Source organism: Diplotaxodon limnothrissa, linkage group LG11 (assembly GCF_057381915.1).
Source record: "Diplotaxodon limnothrissa isolate DT_005_m linkage group LG11, D_limnothrissa_male_GT1.1, whole genome shotgun sequence".
Taxonomy (NCBI): domain Eukaryota; kingdom Metazoa; phylum Chordata; class Actinopteri; order Cichliformes; family Cichlidae; genus Diplotaxodon; species Diplotaxodon limnothrissa.
The window spans coordinates 13,985,735-14,002,330 of NC_140606.1; the positions used below are offsets into that span (position 1 = coordinate 13,985,735).

The 16,596-nt window shown below is 41.7% G+C and overlaps 1 protein-coding gene across 1 annotated transcript; it reads right to left on the reverse strand.

Annotated features, from left to right (window-relative positions):
* Positions 1 to 4,272: 4,272 nt before the first annotated feature.
* Positions 4,273 to 15,616, reverse strand: zhx1 (zinc fingers and homeoboxes 1). Its single transcript, XM_085365153.1, has 8 exons — positions 15,039 to 15,616; positions 12,395 to 12,725; positions 11,819 to 12,282; positions 11,292 to 11,495; positions 10,771 to 10,986; positions 9,926 to 10,090; positions 8,547 to 9,770; positions 4,273 to 4,949 (listed from the first exon to the last, which is right to left on the reverse strand). Exons 2-8 carry the CDS (start codon positions 12,609 to 12,611, stop codon positions 4,668 to 4,670), a joined length of 2,772 nt encoding a protein of 923 aa, XP_085221279.1. The 5' UTR covers positions 12,612 to 12,725; positions 15,039 to 15,616; the 3' UTR covers positions 4,273 to 4,667.
* Positions 15,617 to 16,596: the final 980 nt, after the last annotated feature.

Genomic DNA, 16,596 nt, shown 5'->3' on the forward strand with positions numbered 1-16,596 from the left:
TGTGTTCGTCCTGCATTATCTGTGTCTGTGGAGAAACAACTGTAACTAATTACATCCAGACACTGTCATGAATCAGCAAAAACAGATCTGAAGGTACACAGAGTACTGATGCAGAAAAGAAAACATTTGGGATCCAAAGCAAACCGCACCGACATGAAGGAAAAATCTGATCAGAATACAGAAGGTAAAAACTTTACAGTGAGATTAGAAAAAAATCAATTCATGTCCACAGTTATTTTCAAATCTGACAACGTGTATTTTCTAAAACCAAAAAGCTGGCAGCTGTAGAGTGAAAACATCTGGATTGCTGTAAGAAACATTCAGCTAACTACCTTTAAATACAGAAAACAAGTGAGGACTATAGCAGAAGTACAGCAGGTACAGATAGGACATATGAGCGTAATAGGACCGCAGGTAAACTACTCAGATCACAACGTTAGCTTTTAGCTCTACAGCACAAGGTTAACTGGGATACGTGATGAATGCTGGATATAAAATCATAACTCAGTGAAAAGACACGGCAGCCTCGATATAAGCTACACATCTGTGTATTTATAGCTTCAAGAACTGTAAGACCAGATTAGACTTTACCAGAAAACATCTTTGAACAGCTGCTAATGGGACCACATCACTAATATTTATTGATGATGTGACTGCTGACAGAATTAGTAGAATGAATTTTAAAGTCTACAGGGTTGTACTCTCCTCTCAGACACACTCAAATGCTGTAAAACTGTACAACCATTAATACAATTCTTTCTTTAAATGTCTTAACTTAAAGCTGAAAGTCTGCACTTACATCACATCTAGATTGCTTGATTTAAAATCAACTTGAACTGTGGTGCTGTACATAGGCACTAACACAAAAGAAAAACGTGCCAGTGTCCAGATATTTATGGTTCTGACTGCATGTTTATAAAGTAATTTAGGATTAACATTTGAGCCCGAGCGATCAATACTGGTCAATGTTAATGATTTGCTGACCTACTGGTATCAGCATTTATATTTAGTCAATAAAAACTAAAATGCAAAGAAAAGGCAGGAGAACCAATCATGTTATGAGTCCTAACGTTGCACAGTTTGTCCACCAGAGGGCACTCTCAACTTCCCATGTTTATAATCTGCACTGTCATTTTATCATAATAAGGACTTAGTAATAACTATGTATGTTCAGAGAATGTTTAGGTGCGATTTTCTATGTCTAAAAGAAAACAATACTGGCTCATAACTTTTGCACTGTCCACTTCCTGCTGTGACAAAACAAATTTCCCACGTGTGGGACTAATAAAGGTTATCTTATCTTATCTTATCTTATCTTATCATTAGTTGTGTTCTAATTAGCACCTCAAATATGAACACACTATTAGCAAGCACAATTCATTCAAACATTAATCCAGCTGACTGCATGTCTTTTCTCTTGAGTTATGATTCTACATTTTTGCAAAGTACCAAAAAGCCACTTGTGCACAGTGAACTCTAAAACTGATTCTAATTAAAAACACTAATCTATTGTACATATTGAGCCTGTCTTGCTAACAGGAAGTCCACTGTTGACTGGATAGAGTTGCAATGACAGTTTTCATAGATAGAAACATATAAAAACCATTCAAAACAGATCGACTATAATAATGAAACAGCACACTGTAAAAGACTGTGGGCTGGATACCTGGGGGCAGCATGAAGCCTAACCTGTAGACTAAATTGAGTACTGACTGCCATTTTGTACCATGTATAGACATTAGCATATGAGATCATAAATGCTTAGAAAAGAGCACAAAACGGCTGCACTTGGGGTGTTTTTTTAAAAAAAAATGTTGTGCAAAATAGAAATAAGTCATTAAAATAAGCCCCTCTAAACTAAAAGTAGCTCAAACTTAGCAAATATTCCAGTGATTTGAGCAACATTTTCAAAAGAAAACAGGTCCTCAAATCGCATTTTTAAGCTACATTTTCAGTTTAACCAGGATGAGGCTTCTACTGTGCCAAGTATACCAACCCCAAATATGTACAAATGTTGTTTGTCTTGGTTATTGCATGCAGTATTAGACAAAAGTATTCTTTAAAACGGTGACTCTGTTATTTTCATGACCAGGCACTCGTCACATGATGACCAAACAGATAAAAGGTTTCAGCTGGATTAAAGCTAAAGATGTTGGAAATCTAACCGCAGTGACTTCTAGTGCGACAAGTGCCCGGGGATACGTTCTAAACACTATCAAAATTCAGAACTTCAAGGTGTCTGTTTAAGGACTTAGAACTGAAGTTACCAATGTTAGCTTCAGTGTAGCTAGGCATCTAACAGCGTCAGCAGAAAGCAGAGCTCGCTCATGCATCATCATTAGTTTGAACAATCCTTCCTTAAGTTTACTGATTTCCAAAGTTGAGAGTTGGTGAAATTCTGTTCAAAACAAGCGACGAGCCACGTAGGCACAAAGGTTAACCTGCAAAGCTTCATCGGTTTCTCTCTCCTGTCAGTGAAGAACAGCAGTCGGGACAGTTCGCAAAGAGTTTGAAAGAGTCAAGAAAACAGAGAGTGGAGCTTTATTTGGTAGTCTTCTCGCCGCAGAGGGAAAGCTGTGCCACGTCTTCATCACGATTCCTCCGATGAGAGAAAGCAACTTTATCCAAGAACGTCTTTTAGTTTTCCAAAGCGTTTTTCAGTTTTCAGTCCCTTTGCCTCTGTGCCTGCTTACGCTGCAGACAATTTACCGAGACAGAGAGCCAATACGACGCTGCTAATGTTTACACCTTGGGAAGTGCGCATCATGTAATAGTCACTTATTTGACAAACAACACAGGAGGAGAGGGGTAAAGCAGCGGGCAGGGGGGTGTAGAAACAAGAGGGAGACGCGGGAAACGGTTCCCTTGATTTAAAGCAACAACAGGATTACAAGACATATAATGCAAATGCATTTTCATACCAAGAAATCTTGAAAAATTGGGCTCAAATTGTGCAATTTAGTGAAACAACATGTTGGGTGATTGTTCTATTATTTTCAGCCATATAAACATCAAACTATGAAACAAATATATTATTAAAAAAGTGATTAAACTGGTAACATTCCAGGTTAGTACAAATAAAAAAAAAAGGCAAAACACTGGTTCAGTTTGTAGTCATACAAAACAGATTTGGTCTTCCATTTCATGGAATTAAATGAGATTAAGGTGCCTAATCAGTATTTAGTCCACTATGAACACAAGTGGACAAAGTGCATTGATTTTTAAAGTTTACTTTAGGTGCTTCAGGTTTCTCTCTTCAGTGCAGAAAGGAGTCAGATTGTTATTTGAAATACTGCCTAACTGTTTTTGCTTTTATTTTTCTAAAGTACGAGTCAGAGCCATCGTGATTCACAGGCCTCATATCATTGATGTGGTGCTAACTCCAGTCTTGTTAAGGTGAGAACTTGCTTTTATTTGCACGATTTTAGGGAAACGTACAGGTCACAACTAGTAAAACACTGCAGCAAAGTTTTTGCGTCTGTGTTGTTATTTCAATGGAACCAGAGGTCCATCTCCCAGTGGCCCTTATTTAGTGCACAAATGGTGCCTTTGTAGCTCACTGCCCAGAAGACAACACATTCAACTTCACATAAACGCTCTCATTCTCATGATCTACACAAGCCCCTTTAAAAAGGTCAGAACAGATCACAGGAGGTGTTTTATCAAAAGGTGAAAGCAGTGCATATTAAACGCATTCTTTCCCATCCGACCTGTAGGTGTTATGTTAAAAATCTATAAGAGTAAAGAAACAATGAGCAAGTATAAAGGGAAGACTTGAATAGACATCCTGTGTTATTTAATGCCTGGCCTTGGCATTCATTCAGCATTAAGGTACTTTTTTTCTCATATCATTTCACACAGATCATCAAATTCATGTCAGCTCGAATAACCTGCTGATTCTCTTGATCTGCTCTTCACAGGTGCTAAAAAACAGGTAAAATGAAATCCCACAGTCATGTGCTGGTTTCACTGGATACACCGCTCAGCAGTGACATCTAGCTGCAATACATTTTCAAGCACCTTTTTAAGTACAACTGCTCAGAGGAGGGTGGGCATTCACAGAATTACAAATTGATATTTGAATTCAGGCCCTTGCTCACAACTTATCAAACACTCCTTCCAGAAGAAAAGCAGCATCAGTGTCTGAAAGGGGGCAGCTTAGTAGCTTCATTTAAGCAGGCAAGGAGTGCAAATTAGAAAGGAGCAAAATCTGTCGTTTAGACAGTTTGCTTCCTTTAAAAAAAAAAAAAAAAAAAAGGGTTTAATGGATGTGTTTGGATTCAACATATTTTTGGATACCTATCTCACTGACAGTTGTCATCCTCAGCTCAGCTTGAAGATTGTATTTCACGCCATTCCTCTTTATAAACATTATGTAGGTGCTGCTTTATAAGCGTTATCAAAGTTTCATGTGCCTCTGTGTGGGGTCGGATTCTTGTTTTCACCTTAGTTACAGTGAGAGATTGATCTAAAGCTAATAGTCCGTGTCTTAGTGTCACATAGACGTGACTCGGAAACAGCTTGAAAAGCAAATGAATGTGGAGAACTACACATGCAAATCAGTGGATAAAAACACTTGGTCTAGCTAAGTGCCGTCCAGCGTCGATTCCTCCAAACAGTATTTCTTGTAACATTCAGTTAAGCTTCACCCTGCTTCCCCACAATTGCTAGTCTTCAGAAACGGACAAAGATTTCTTGACGCTGCGTGATGGCTCCCAAACCTCACTGTCGTCTGTGTCATCACCATCCTCCTCCTCGTCCTCCTCCTCATCTTCTTCATCTCCCTGCCCTGCGCCTGTCTGCTCGTCGGTGGCCATTGACTCTCCCTGCGTCTCCTCTCCTTCCTCCTGTGTTCCTTCGTCTCCATCAGTCCTCTGTGCGCTCGGTTCCAGGAAAGGATCTAACCCCCCGTCCAAGCGTCGCTGCACCTCGGCGAACCACTCCCTCACCTTTCGACAAACAGAGAAAGAGGAGGTCGTGACCTCAGAAGGTTATTTCTCAGCTTCGAGGTGGTTGAAAATACTTTCACTTTACTAGTGAGTGTTAATGACATGAAGACCAGTTAGGTCCATGCAACCCTTAGTACGTTTTCTGTAACAATCCTGATTATCTTTTAACTAGTGGCACAGAGACAACCCTAGCCTCAGGGGGTCACAAACTAGCATAGTGCTGGTCCAGGATAAATGGAAGGTTTGCCTCAAGAAAGGAATGTGGTGAAAAATCTGTGCCAAATACCAAATCTGTGTCAAATAAAGTGGACTCATTCATTGCGGTGAGCCATGGAGAAATAAGAGAGCAGGCAAAAGTACTTTAACTCATTATCTTTTGACTAAATATACATTATTGGGCCACATCTCTTAATCTTTGAATTCAGCTTTTTTCCAATGTCATTGCAGCAGATGTACAATATCAAGTAACTAGCATGACAAAGGGCCTTTATAAACATTTGTAAAAGAACAGGTTGTTCTGCAGAGGATCACTGAATTTAAGCGTAGTGCTGTAATAGGATCTCGTCACTGAAAACATTTCCAGATATTTCTAGGTACAGTGTTTCACAATCAGTGGTAAGTGGTAATACAGCAAAGTGAAAGTGTTTAGGAACCACAGACACTCTGCCGTGAAGTGAAAGTTACAGAGCGCTCTGCTGACTCAGTAATTGCAGAGATCCAAACCTCCTTTGACATTAACATCAGCATCCCAGTGTCGACTGGGAGCTTCATTGCACTAAATTCAATAACTGAGCAGCTCCTTTAGATGTTCCATGTAGGTGGCCCAGTATTTTGTCTATACAGTATACAGCGGTCCCTCGCTATAACGCGGTTCAGCTTCCGCAGTCTCACTGTTTCGCAGATTTTTTTTGTGCAATTTTGCATGCTTTTTTTTAACAGAGCATTGTGTTCTGCGTCCTGATTGGCTGTAGATAGAGCTGGGCGATATAAGATTTTTTCATATCACAATATGCTTTTTTCATTTCAGGCGATAACGATATATATCACGATATAACCCAAATAACTATATTTGTAAAATTTAAATGTGCCGTTGCTCACAAGTAAAATGTGAAATAATCAGCAGCTTGTTTTGATTTAAATATTTATTTCCCATAATAAGTTCAACAGGGTAGATGTACTTAAAATGAGGCTTCAGTTTAGGCAAAATAAAGGCAAATATTACAAACTACACAAAAGGGAGCCGTTAAAGCGTTTAAGTTTCAAAATAGAACAAACAAAACAGACTGCTAAATTGTCAGTTCCACGTAGAAACAAAATATTAATTCTAAAAATAAATCTTAGTTTATTTTACAGAAGAAGAGACAAAATTGACTAACTTTTTTAATATTGCTTTGGAAGCGCTGTCTGAGAAATGTTTATGTCCAAGGAGTTGGTAACGAGGATCCATTACCTTAATTAGCTGCTTGAATCCTTCATTGTCGACCGTGTTTATTGGTAGCATGTCTTTAGCAAGACAGTAAGCTATGACATTCGTTATGTTGCTATGTCTCTTAGCTTTTTTGTCATATGGTAAGACGCTGGAGAAAGCCAACTCAATTGACTGTTGCTGCTTCTCAGGGATTCCCCCTGGTTGTTTTCGATGACGAATTAGCGCTTTCAGTCAGAGATTGAGCGTGCTCTAGTGGGTGGCACTGCTTCAGGTGATAAAAAAAAAAAAAGGTTTGTTGTATTTCCAGACTTTGTGGGAACATGCTTTCGGCACAATTTACAGTGGGCGTTACTCTGTTTTTTGTCAGACTTCAAATAGCTGAAATACCTCCACACTACGGAACTTCTCTGGCCTTTCCTTTTGACAATCTCTCCGGCATTGGAACCGTCATCTGTGTTCTCTTCGGTAACCTGGTCACCCAAGCTCTCGGTTGATTTTTCTCTAGTTGGCACACTCATTTCCTCCATTACCCGGCGGCTGGCTGCTTCCCAAACAAATACACACATGCGGCTTGGCACTTGTGCGGCTTGGCACTTGTGCTCACAAGTCACGTGACGTGGTTCGGCTCTGCGCTACTTAATTTGGATTGGCTGTTCTTTTTTTTTTTATAAGAGAGGAAGAGAGAGAGAGATGAGGTCTATTGCAACAGTTTCATTTTTCTATCGAGAAAAAGTTATTTCGCAATACATATCGTTATCGTTCTATCGCCCAGCTCCAGCTGTAGACCACTGTCAATCAATCTCCTCTGTGCCGTGTCTCCTGTACAGTACAGAATGCGTTCAGCTTGTCAAATTTACACAAATCTTCGATCGCTAGCAGTGTGACTCTGAAGTGCTGCACTGTATGTTTGTAAGTTTTCTCCCCAACAAACACAACAATGCCAATAAAACGTTTCGCACCGCAAAGGCAACCGCGGGTGCCTTTGGTTTCATCCTATAATACTGATAGTGTTTAAACAAGAGAGAAAAGTGTCTGAGAAATGTGTATAAAGTGTGTAGTGAGGGGTTTTACAGCCTTACAAAATCTATAATAACTGTAAAAAAGAAAGTTGGCTACTTCGCGAATTTCACTTAACGCGGGTTATTTTTAGAACGCAATAAACGAGGGACCACTGTATACCAAATCATCTCATAAGGGTTTTTTTTTTAGGTAAAAACAAAGTATTTAAAAACCAGAATGTCAATAATACAGAAGCTTATCAAGCTCATAATCCAACACAGTCCACAGGCTACTGTAATGAGTGAAGAACAGAAAGGAGTCTAAGGAGCTTGAAAAAGAAAAGCGTCTGGACTTTTTTAAGTTGCTTGAAGACGTTTCACCTCTCATCCGAGAAGCCGCTTTTCTTCCCAAGCTCCTTAGACTATGATGACCTGGATGACTGAGAACCTTCACAGACAAACAGAAAGGAGGTTACAAGTTTTCCTGTTACTATACTAACTAAATTGCACAAACTAAAGATAATTAAACTAAAACTAATTAAAATCTACAAGAATGCACACAAACAATCATATTCATGGTTATGGGCACTTTTCCCAAAAATTGCTACTCAACCTAGGGCAGGGGAGTCCAACTTCAGGCCTCTAAAGGCAGTCTCCTGCAGGTTTTAGATATCACCCTTGGTAAACACACCTAAATCAACTGACTAGCTCACTACCAAGCCTCCGGAGAACTTCAAGACATGTTGAAGAGGTAATTTAAATCAGCTGTGTTGGATCAAGGAAACATCTAAAACCTGCAGGACACCGGCCCTTGAGTCCTGGAGTTCGACACCCATCCCTAGGTGGTGTAGCGATTCTTGGGAAACGTGTCTATAAAACTATAAATACAACCCTGACACTGAGCAGAATTTAGGTGAAGACCTTTTAAGTGATCGCTGTGCAAGTTTCTCTAAAATCTGACCAATATTTATAATTCTTGTGAATTGCACTATGAAGGACGGATGGACAGATGCCTCACCATTGCATCCGTCCATTTGGCTGGATGAGCTAAAATAGGAAGAGATTTTAAAAAAGAAATATTGTTCAATTCTGCAGTTATTATTGTTATTATTATTATTTTACTTTCCTCACCTAAGAGGAAAGGTGGTCCTAGGAGTTACTTGTTCTTACCTGTTCATAGCTCATGTTGGTCTTGGTGACAAGCTCGTCCAGATCTTGCTCATTCAGGAAGTGGTGCTTCAAGTAGTACTCCTTCAGGATCTCCTTCCCAGTCTTGAACTTCTTTGATGGGGTTGGCCGGTCGACATCCGAACTTAAAGAGGTGGACCTTCTTGGCTGCTTCCTGGTTCGGGATCGTCCCCACCCACGATTTCGTACACGTCTTTTCCGACTGCCGCTTCCCAGTTTACTCCCACCTCCGCTGTTTGGTCCTTCGATGTTGCCACTTTGGTATTGAAAGAACCACTTCAGGTTTCCGTTCTTCCAGGAATACCGAGAGTCTCCGAACCAGCTGACAATGTAGGAGCGAGGAAGGCCGCTTTCCTCTGCCAGCTGATCGTACTCCTCTGGTGTGGGCCACTGGGTCCTAACAAAGGCACTTTTCAGAATATGGAGCTGCTCCGGAGTCTTTTTACTCTTGTCCTTAATGTCCTTCTTGTTGCTGCTGGGCAAATGCTTGGTGCGATTCCCAGGAGGAGTTTGACTACCTTTTCGAGATGAGGAGGCAGGAGGTGAAGAAGAGGCCGTTGCTCCTGTTCCTCCCCCTTCTCCTGCTTTTGCTCCATCTGTTTCTATTTTTCCTCCTTCAGAGGAATCTGGAGACGAGGTGCTGACGGATGGCATTTTTCGTCTCTCGGTGAACCAGGCGTCAATTTCCCTCCGTGTCAGTTTAGTCTCCGTCCTCAGACGGCTCAGCTCTTCATCTGAAGGTGTGGTGTTCTTCTCAAAACTCTCCTCCAGCACCACAAGCTGCTCCGGCGTCTTCTCCTTAAACTTCTGCAGGGTAAAGTCTGGAAACGGGTTCCACGTTTTGGGACGGGTCTCCTTCTCCTTCACGGGAGGTGTACGTGGAGGATGGGGTGATGTCGGGGTCTCGTCGCTGGAGTCGATAACAATGGTGGTGTTAGCAGCGCTGCTACATGTGCCCCCGCTTCTACCACCTCCGTCGTGAAACACGATGACGTGGCTGTTCTTGGAGTTGCGCTGGTTGTACCTGGTGTCACTGAACCACTTTTTGATCTCCCCTTTCGTCAGGTTGGTAAGTTTCATCAATCGGGCAATTTCAGCATCTGTGACAAAGTGGTTCTTCAGGTAGCTGGCTTTCAGCTCCGCCAGCTGCTCTTTGGATTTCTTAGGTCGCATGCTGAATGTGTCAACACTGAGGGCTGAGTTCTCCTTAGAGACAGAAGGAAAAAGTTACATTTTATTTACATTTTGTTTCTCCAACACAGTTCTAGCTGAAAGAAACACCACAAGGTCATTTTTGTGTACTGATTATAAAGCCATTAAAGGTTCTTCTTGGTAGCACGAGCTGTAAGTGCTTTCCACACCTGTGGTGAAAGAGAGGGAGGCTGGATAGTGGTAGCCCGCTTCAGCTCACTGTTTGTCAGGGTGGGCTGGCAGGAAACTCTGCTGGAGCTCTGGGACTGGCTAGGCAACCCTGCCACTGTCAGGGTGATGGGACTGGTCACTGGAAGGTTGCCTCCTGGGCCAACCTACATAGCATCAGAAAAAAATAATAAAGGACAGAGATGTGATGTTTTGTTTAAAGGGAAAACGTGTTTATAAAACAAAAGTGGTTTTTTTAAGTGTTTAACCGCTGTAATGTTTTCATGTACTTGTGCTAGTGGCTTTTTTGGCAAGACTCCAATTCCCATCTCCTCTCATGTCTGGCTAAAGACCAAAATCAACAGAGGTCAGAACATCCAGCTCACTCAGAAAGAATTCAGTTCTCACACACCAAAGTGAGAGTAATAATTCACCTATTTGTTCTGCATTCATTTGGTATAAGAGGCTCGGTTCCAGAGATGCAAAGCAACGTCAACATTGGGTGTAAAAGCACGAGGGAAGTCTGTGTGTCCATCAGTACTGTTGTTTCTGAGTGGCTAATTTAGTATTACTGGAATTCAGAATGCAATCGCAGCCAGCTTTTATGGAATTGGTTTTTCAAACAGTTAAAGTGATGTGCTCATTTTCAAATCGTCACTGTGACATCAACAGGAAAGCTATTCATATGCGCACACCTTCTTAGATGGATTTGTAATTGATTACTCCTTTGCATTACATTACTACTCATTCAGACTAGTTCATTGTACCTGAGACAAGATGAAAAGCTGAGAAACCCAAGCCAGGTTAAGGCTGGGTCAAATGTAACACGTGTTTTTTCCTTACCTACCTGTGTGAACACGAGGCCAGGCTGGCCCACTATCTGGCAGGTCTGAAGGATGGACTGCAGGCCGTTAGCAGCAGCCGACAGCTGGTGAGCAGGTATGACAGTGATAGTCTGAGGCACAGTGTGCACCGTGCCATTAAACTGCTTCCTCCTGGCCTCTTCCACTTCTTCTGGAGTCCAGCTGACACCGTGCTTCAGCCTCTGAGCTGAGAACCACACCTGCGACACAGATCGAGCACATCTGACTCTAATATTTTGTTTTAAAGTATACTTTAAAACAGTCCGTTTGTAGATGAAAAATGGGAATTCCAATTGAGGAAGCTTTTCACTTGTAAAACAACAAGTAATACTACACTACAAAAACAATGATGGCCATAACACAAAAGTAATTATCAGTAATGAGCCTCTGAATTCCTTACTGGTGACTCACCAATATATCCGATTTTAGTCCTACTTACTTAAATGTGTGAAAAATATTCAAAGTAAGAACTAAGAAATCATGAAAGCTTTATGCGCAGAGGTACCTTGATCTGTTCCTCTGTGAACTGTGTTTGTGCTGCCAGGCTGCTGATCTCAGCCATGGAGGGGTAAGGGAACTTCTTATATGTGGTGCCCAGCAGAGGGTTGGTGTCCATAGCGGCACTGTAGGAGGGGATGCTGCTAAGTGGAATCAGCAGCTGGGGCTGAACTGCTGCTGTGTTTTGCTGGGCCTGGAAGGCAGAGAGCACCTGGAACAAAGACAGAGAGGGATGGAAATGAGAAATGTTATCCATGTAGAGCAGCTAAAGGAGAGATGGTGTCCAAGCTCTATTTGGCAGGCTTCTGACCAGCTGAAGTGTTCCTGAACGAGGCAATGAATATTTATCAGCTGAAGGGCTGCTATTATGCTGTTGATATTTAACATTACAGCAACCCTTTGTCCAAAAGCTTGCAGCAGGTTTTAGGTACAGACCGCTGCTGGGTCTCACCACATGCATTAATTGCTCACAGGCACTGGTAAAATCGGAATTCGTACAGCTGTAAAACACATGACATTATATAGTGTCTCTACCTGTGCCAGACCAGCAGGCAGGACTGTAGGATTTAAAATGGATGACTTCCTCTGCTGTTCAAACTGAGGGGTGATCAGCAAGCCGCCTCCCCCGAGCTTCATGGAGTCGTGCATGAGCATCTCCACAGGCGTCATCGGCCCCGGAGGAGCTTCAATGGGTTCCTGCTCCCCACCCAACTCTCCATCGCCACCTCCTCCAAAAGCCTCCGCTGCCTCGTCTGCCGATTTCAGGGACACAGCGATTCTCTTGGGTTCAGATTTGGTCTTCATCCTCATGATCGGGGTCTTGCTGAGAGAGATGGCAGCAACTGCAGCGGGGTCTGCTCCCCCCTCCTCAGGGGTGTCACACTGTTGCTCGTGGGTGGGCTGATCGCTGCTCAGATCCTCAGGAGGATTTGTAGTGCTGCTTTTCAGTGACGGACCGACAGCCTCTCTGTTGTCTACAGTAGATACACCAGGTTCATCTGTAGTATAAACAGTAACAATAATGCAGCATTCATTATTTACAGCACATCTGTGTATACTAAGTATATTACAGGTTTGTCAGGTGAGAATGAGACCAAGAAAGAGTCTTACCTGAATCTGGTGGAGCAGGAACAACAACTACAGCCTGCCCCAGCTCCTCTGCAGTCAGCCCCTCGTCAGTTCCCTCCTTCACCTTTCCCTCCTCCTCCTCCCCAGCGTCTTCCTCCTTCGTTTTCTCTGTTTTCTCCTCCACCTCCTCTTGCTCCTGCTCAACCACATCAGAGGGCACCACCATGCAAGGTGTGGTGGATTTCCGGCGGCTCGACATTGTCAAACCAAACTTTTTACTTCTCCGGCAAAACTAGATGCGTGGCAGAACTGCCGAGACTCACATATCGCAAGCAAACGTGCTCCCACTTTAAAGTCCTTGAATTCTGTATTTCTGTTGAAAAACACACACACAGACAAAACAATTATTCAAATAATCTGCCCACTGTTGCTTAAGCGTTCCTATTGTTGTTATCAAATCTTTCCTTTGCTGCCAAAGGTAAGAAACTGTGTGTGGGACAGGAGTTCAGTTTTCAGCTGTGTATTTGTTACTGAGTTGAGTGTTTTAAAGAGGCACGTAGGGAAGGGCATTACAAGTAAGCCCAAGCTATTTAACCTGAGTGAATGCAGGTTTAATTAATTACAAAGCGTAATTACGCTGAAGGCTTAAAACTCCAACTTATTCTTACAAAATGACTGGACGGGTTTTTATTTATTGTTTCTTTTATTCTTTGTGTTTGATTTTATTAACAAATGACTTCAGGCCCCCGGTTTGGACGGGCAATCCTTAGGAAAGCTGCAACACCACAGTCTGTAACATTCGCGCTATTTTAAGAACAGAAGCTTAATGATTGCCTAAATGTCATGCATTTAGGAGACATCTATGAACTGGAGCTACACATGCTGCACTAGCTTTGTACAATTACCACCTTCAGGATATGATTCATAAAACCCACATAAGACTTTCACTTCATCTTTATGGCTTTTACCACTTAACTAGCAGTAAAGGGGTCAATGACGGTGGGGTTAACCTCTGATACTGTTACCAATTTCAGTTTAGAGCATTACTATGGAATCATGCTGACCGGCAGCAGTCACTATTTAAGATTAAACAATCACCCAAACAAATCATTGATTAACACAGTGAGTTCCACTCTATGCTGCAGATGAAGTCCCCATGAGGTGATTTCTTTTTTCATCTCAAATGAAGTTATTCATTATGTTCATTCATCAGTATACTGCAATATGTGTCTTTAATTACTTGATGTGTGATGTGACTTAATGATGATGTTATAATAGTGAGACAACTAGGCCAGTTAAGTTATATTTTTACATAGTGCACTGCACAGGCTACGAACTGCACAGTCCTTCAGATGATGATGTAACTGCATGAAATTGTGAGGCGTAACTAAAACTTGATCAGCTGAGTTCTCTGCCTCCTAAAGTCATCACAGACACTTGTGAATTTATACCAGAGACATTAAAAGGGAGATACTGCAACAGCAAACATGGTGCTACAAGCATAACTTCAAAGAGTGAGAAGATTGTTAAAAACAAAATCTCATTTTAAGGCAAATTCAGCTAAATTTTAAGCATTTTTTTTTTTATCAGATTTGATGAGTGATTTGATACATGTGGTATATTTGACCGTTGAAAACAAGCAGCATTCAGACAGTGTATGTCACATGTTATTAACAGGTTATTATTAGACTATTAATAACAGGTGTTACACATAATACATTGGGCACAGAAGGTAACAAGAAATAATCATACAGGACTTAAAAGGGGCCGCATCCTCATATACAGTCACGTGAAAAAATCTGAACAAGCAGAGACTGGATCCACTTTGAAACAGTTAAATCCAGCTGAAGAAGATATTCAAATAAATGACAGTAAATTTACATTTAGATAAACAAAGGAGATCCATAAAATTTGAGTCAGGTGTTTGAGATTAGGTGTCGGTGATAACAACCTTCTTCGGAAGTGACAGTGAGTTCTGTTTTATTTAAACTTTGACATCTGTGATCTTGAAGTGTGTGGCGTCATCCTGTCAAGTTCTAAAGAGCCCTTTGAGGCCTTCAGAATACATCTTGTAGTTGTGGAGACTATAAGTTTGGCAAGGGCTTTTAAAAAGGCCGCTAAAATGACTTAAATTAGTCAGATCAGGATATATTAAAGCAATTATGGTAGGGGGATCATATCATAATCTATTTCATTATTTACATCTCGCTTTAAGGCACAGATTTCCTGCTCAAAAATAATATTTGAATTCACTTTGCATGTGTCTTTGCGAATTAAGAGTTCAACTTAAAAGCTTATGGATGCCAGGTTGTTGACTGTGACACAAGTGCTACAGCAAATAAGCAAACATTTTCCTCTAACACGCCTCTGCACACGCTTTGAGCCAACTTCTCCTGACTTGTTGCTGGTAAAGTCACCCTAACAGATTACACAGAGGTGTGGACGGCATGCTACGCTGCTCTGCCATCATGCGCTCATTTGCATCAACTGTTAGCAACTCAATAATGTGGAGGTGTGAGCTAGCTCATTCGTTATAATTATTAATGCCACGTTCAAGCTACGAATTATTAAACAAAATATGGTTAGTTCGACTCTAAAGCATCCGACACGTACAAAGAAATGGGCCAACTAGCCAGTGTTAGCCGGGCCAGTCATAATTATTGATCACGTCTGGCGGTAAACTTACTGGAACTACTGAAATGTGCACTGTGTTGCTACCAGGCTGTCGAGACAAGGCGAGGAGTGATTTCCTGGGTCTCAGCAGAGCAGCTCTCAGCTCCTCTCTGGTGGTATCTGTCGGCGTCTCTGCTTTCCCCCGGCTAACCGCTCAGACCCGAGCCTGGCCCGGGACCGCAGCAGCGTTAACGTTATCCGGGCAAACGGGTCTTCCCAAACCCAGCCGAGGGACGCAGACAGACAGACGGACCGGTCTAACGGCTACGGCTGTCGTTGGCAGATGCTGGAAAACACCGGACATCTCCCTCTCTCCCCGTCGGAGCAGGTTACTTCACGCCAAAGCGGGGGCTTCTTTGTCAAAGTTGAACCACCGAACGAACGCACGGGAGTTACATTCATACCGTGCTGTTTGCTGACCCAATTCTCTGATTTTTTTTTTAACGGCAGATTTTTTTAATGATCAAACGGCGTCATCATTCAATGTAATACGTCCTGACGTCATTCCTCGGCGACTCTCTCTGTGCTCTTAAAATTTTGGGGGAGAAATTTTAGGCTACAAAATGCCCAATTTAACAGCACTATAGTGGACTCGGTGTGAGCTTGTTTTGGCCGTGATATCCTTAGAGAGTAACTGCGTGTCAAACAGCGTGTGCGGCGGGCCGTAAACTCATCATTTCCCCGATCCGGCTGCGTGCCAAAATGTCCTTACATGACCTGTCAGGGCACGATGAGAAGCTACTTAAGGACAACACTGACAATGCAGACTTTCCTTTCAACACACGCGATACTGTGTACAGTTGCTGTTCAGGCTTTTCTCGTGATTATTTTCACTTTTGAAAAAAAAAAAAGGGCTATTATGTAAAGAGCTTTTTAAGCTGCCGTAAAAAAACGTCTTTTATATATTTAAAATAAAACGAGGTTGTCGCCTCCTTTTGGCTATAAACAATAACAAGAATGCGTCAGAGTATAATGCAACAGTCATACATGAAGCGCGGTATAACTGGTTAAACACTTCAGGTTGTATTTACTTCGCTTTTTGTTATCCGTTAGTTATCACTGGCATTACGCAACCAAAATCAGTGTGTGGATCATTTTAAATGCACTTCATTGAATTAATGTGCCATAATAAAGTCACATGGTTGTTAGGAGACAAGTTATGAGCATCTGTGAAGGGATGAATGCCTAAAATGGGGTCACATTTTTAAAAATCCTGGATCCTCAATTTCCCATAATGCAATTATTTAATCTCTCCGGTCTACCTATTCTTAACAATGGTCGTTAAAAGTATTATCTATATATAAGATCAGATAAGTTTGTTTGTGTAGTCCCGCTGCAGTCGCTGATAACAACTTGTAAAACTTTCTAAACCTGATTGGCTTTCGAACAGTCAACCACAACTTGTAGTAGTGAAATACAGGAAGTGATAGTATTATGATGCTTTCTAATACAGTCTGCTGATACCCTGAAGTGCACAAATATAGCAGATTTCTGTGGACCTAGTCATTTTTAAATGATCAGCTTGGGGATAAAAAAAAAAGAAGGCACACAACAACAGTTAGAGGAAACCC

Excerpts from the sequence above, each read along its gene's own strand:
- zhx1 (XM_085365153.1), bottom strand. The coding sequence starts at position 12,611 with ATGTCGAGCCGCCGGAAATCCACCACACCTTGCATGGTGGTGCCCTCT. Across the intron at positions 10,091-10,770 it reads CTGGCCTCGTGTTCACACAG|GTTGGCCCAGGAGGCAACCT; the intron begins GTAGGTAAGGAA and ends GATGCTATGTAG. Across the intron at positions 9,771-9,925 it reads CTCCCTCTCTTTCACCACAG|GAGAACTCAGCCCTCAGTGT; the intron begins GTGTGGAAAGCA and ends TCTGTCTCTAAG.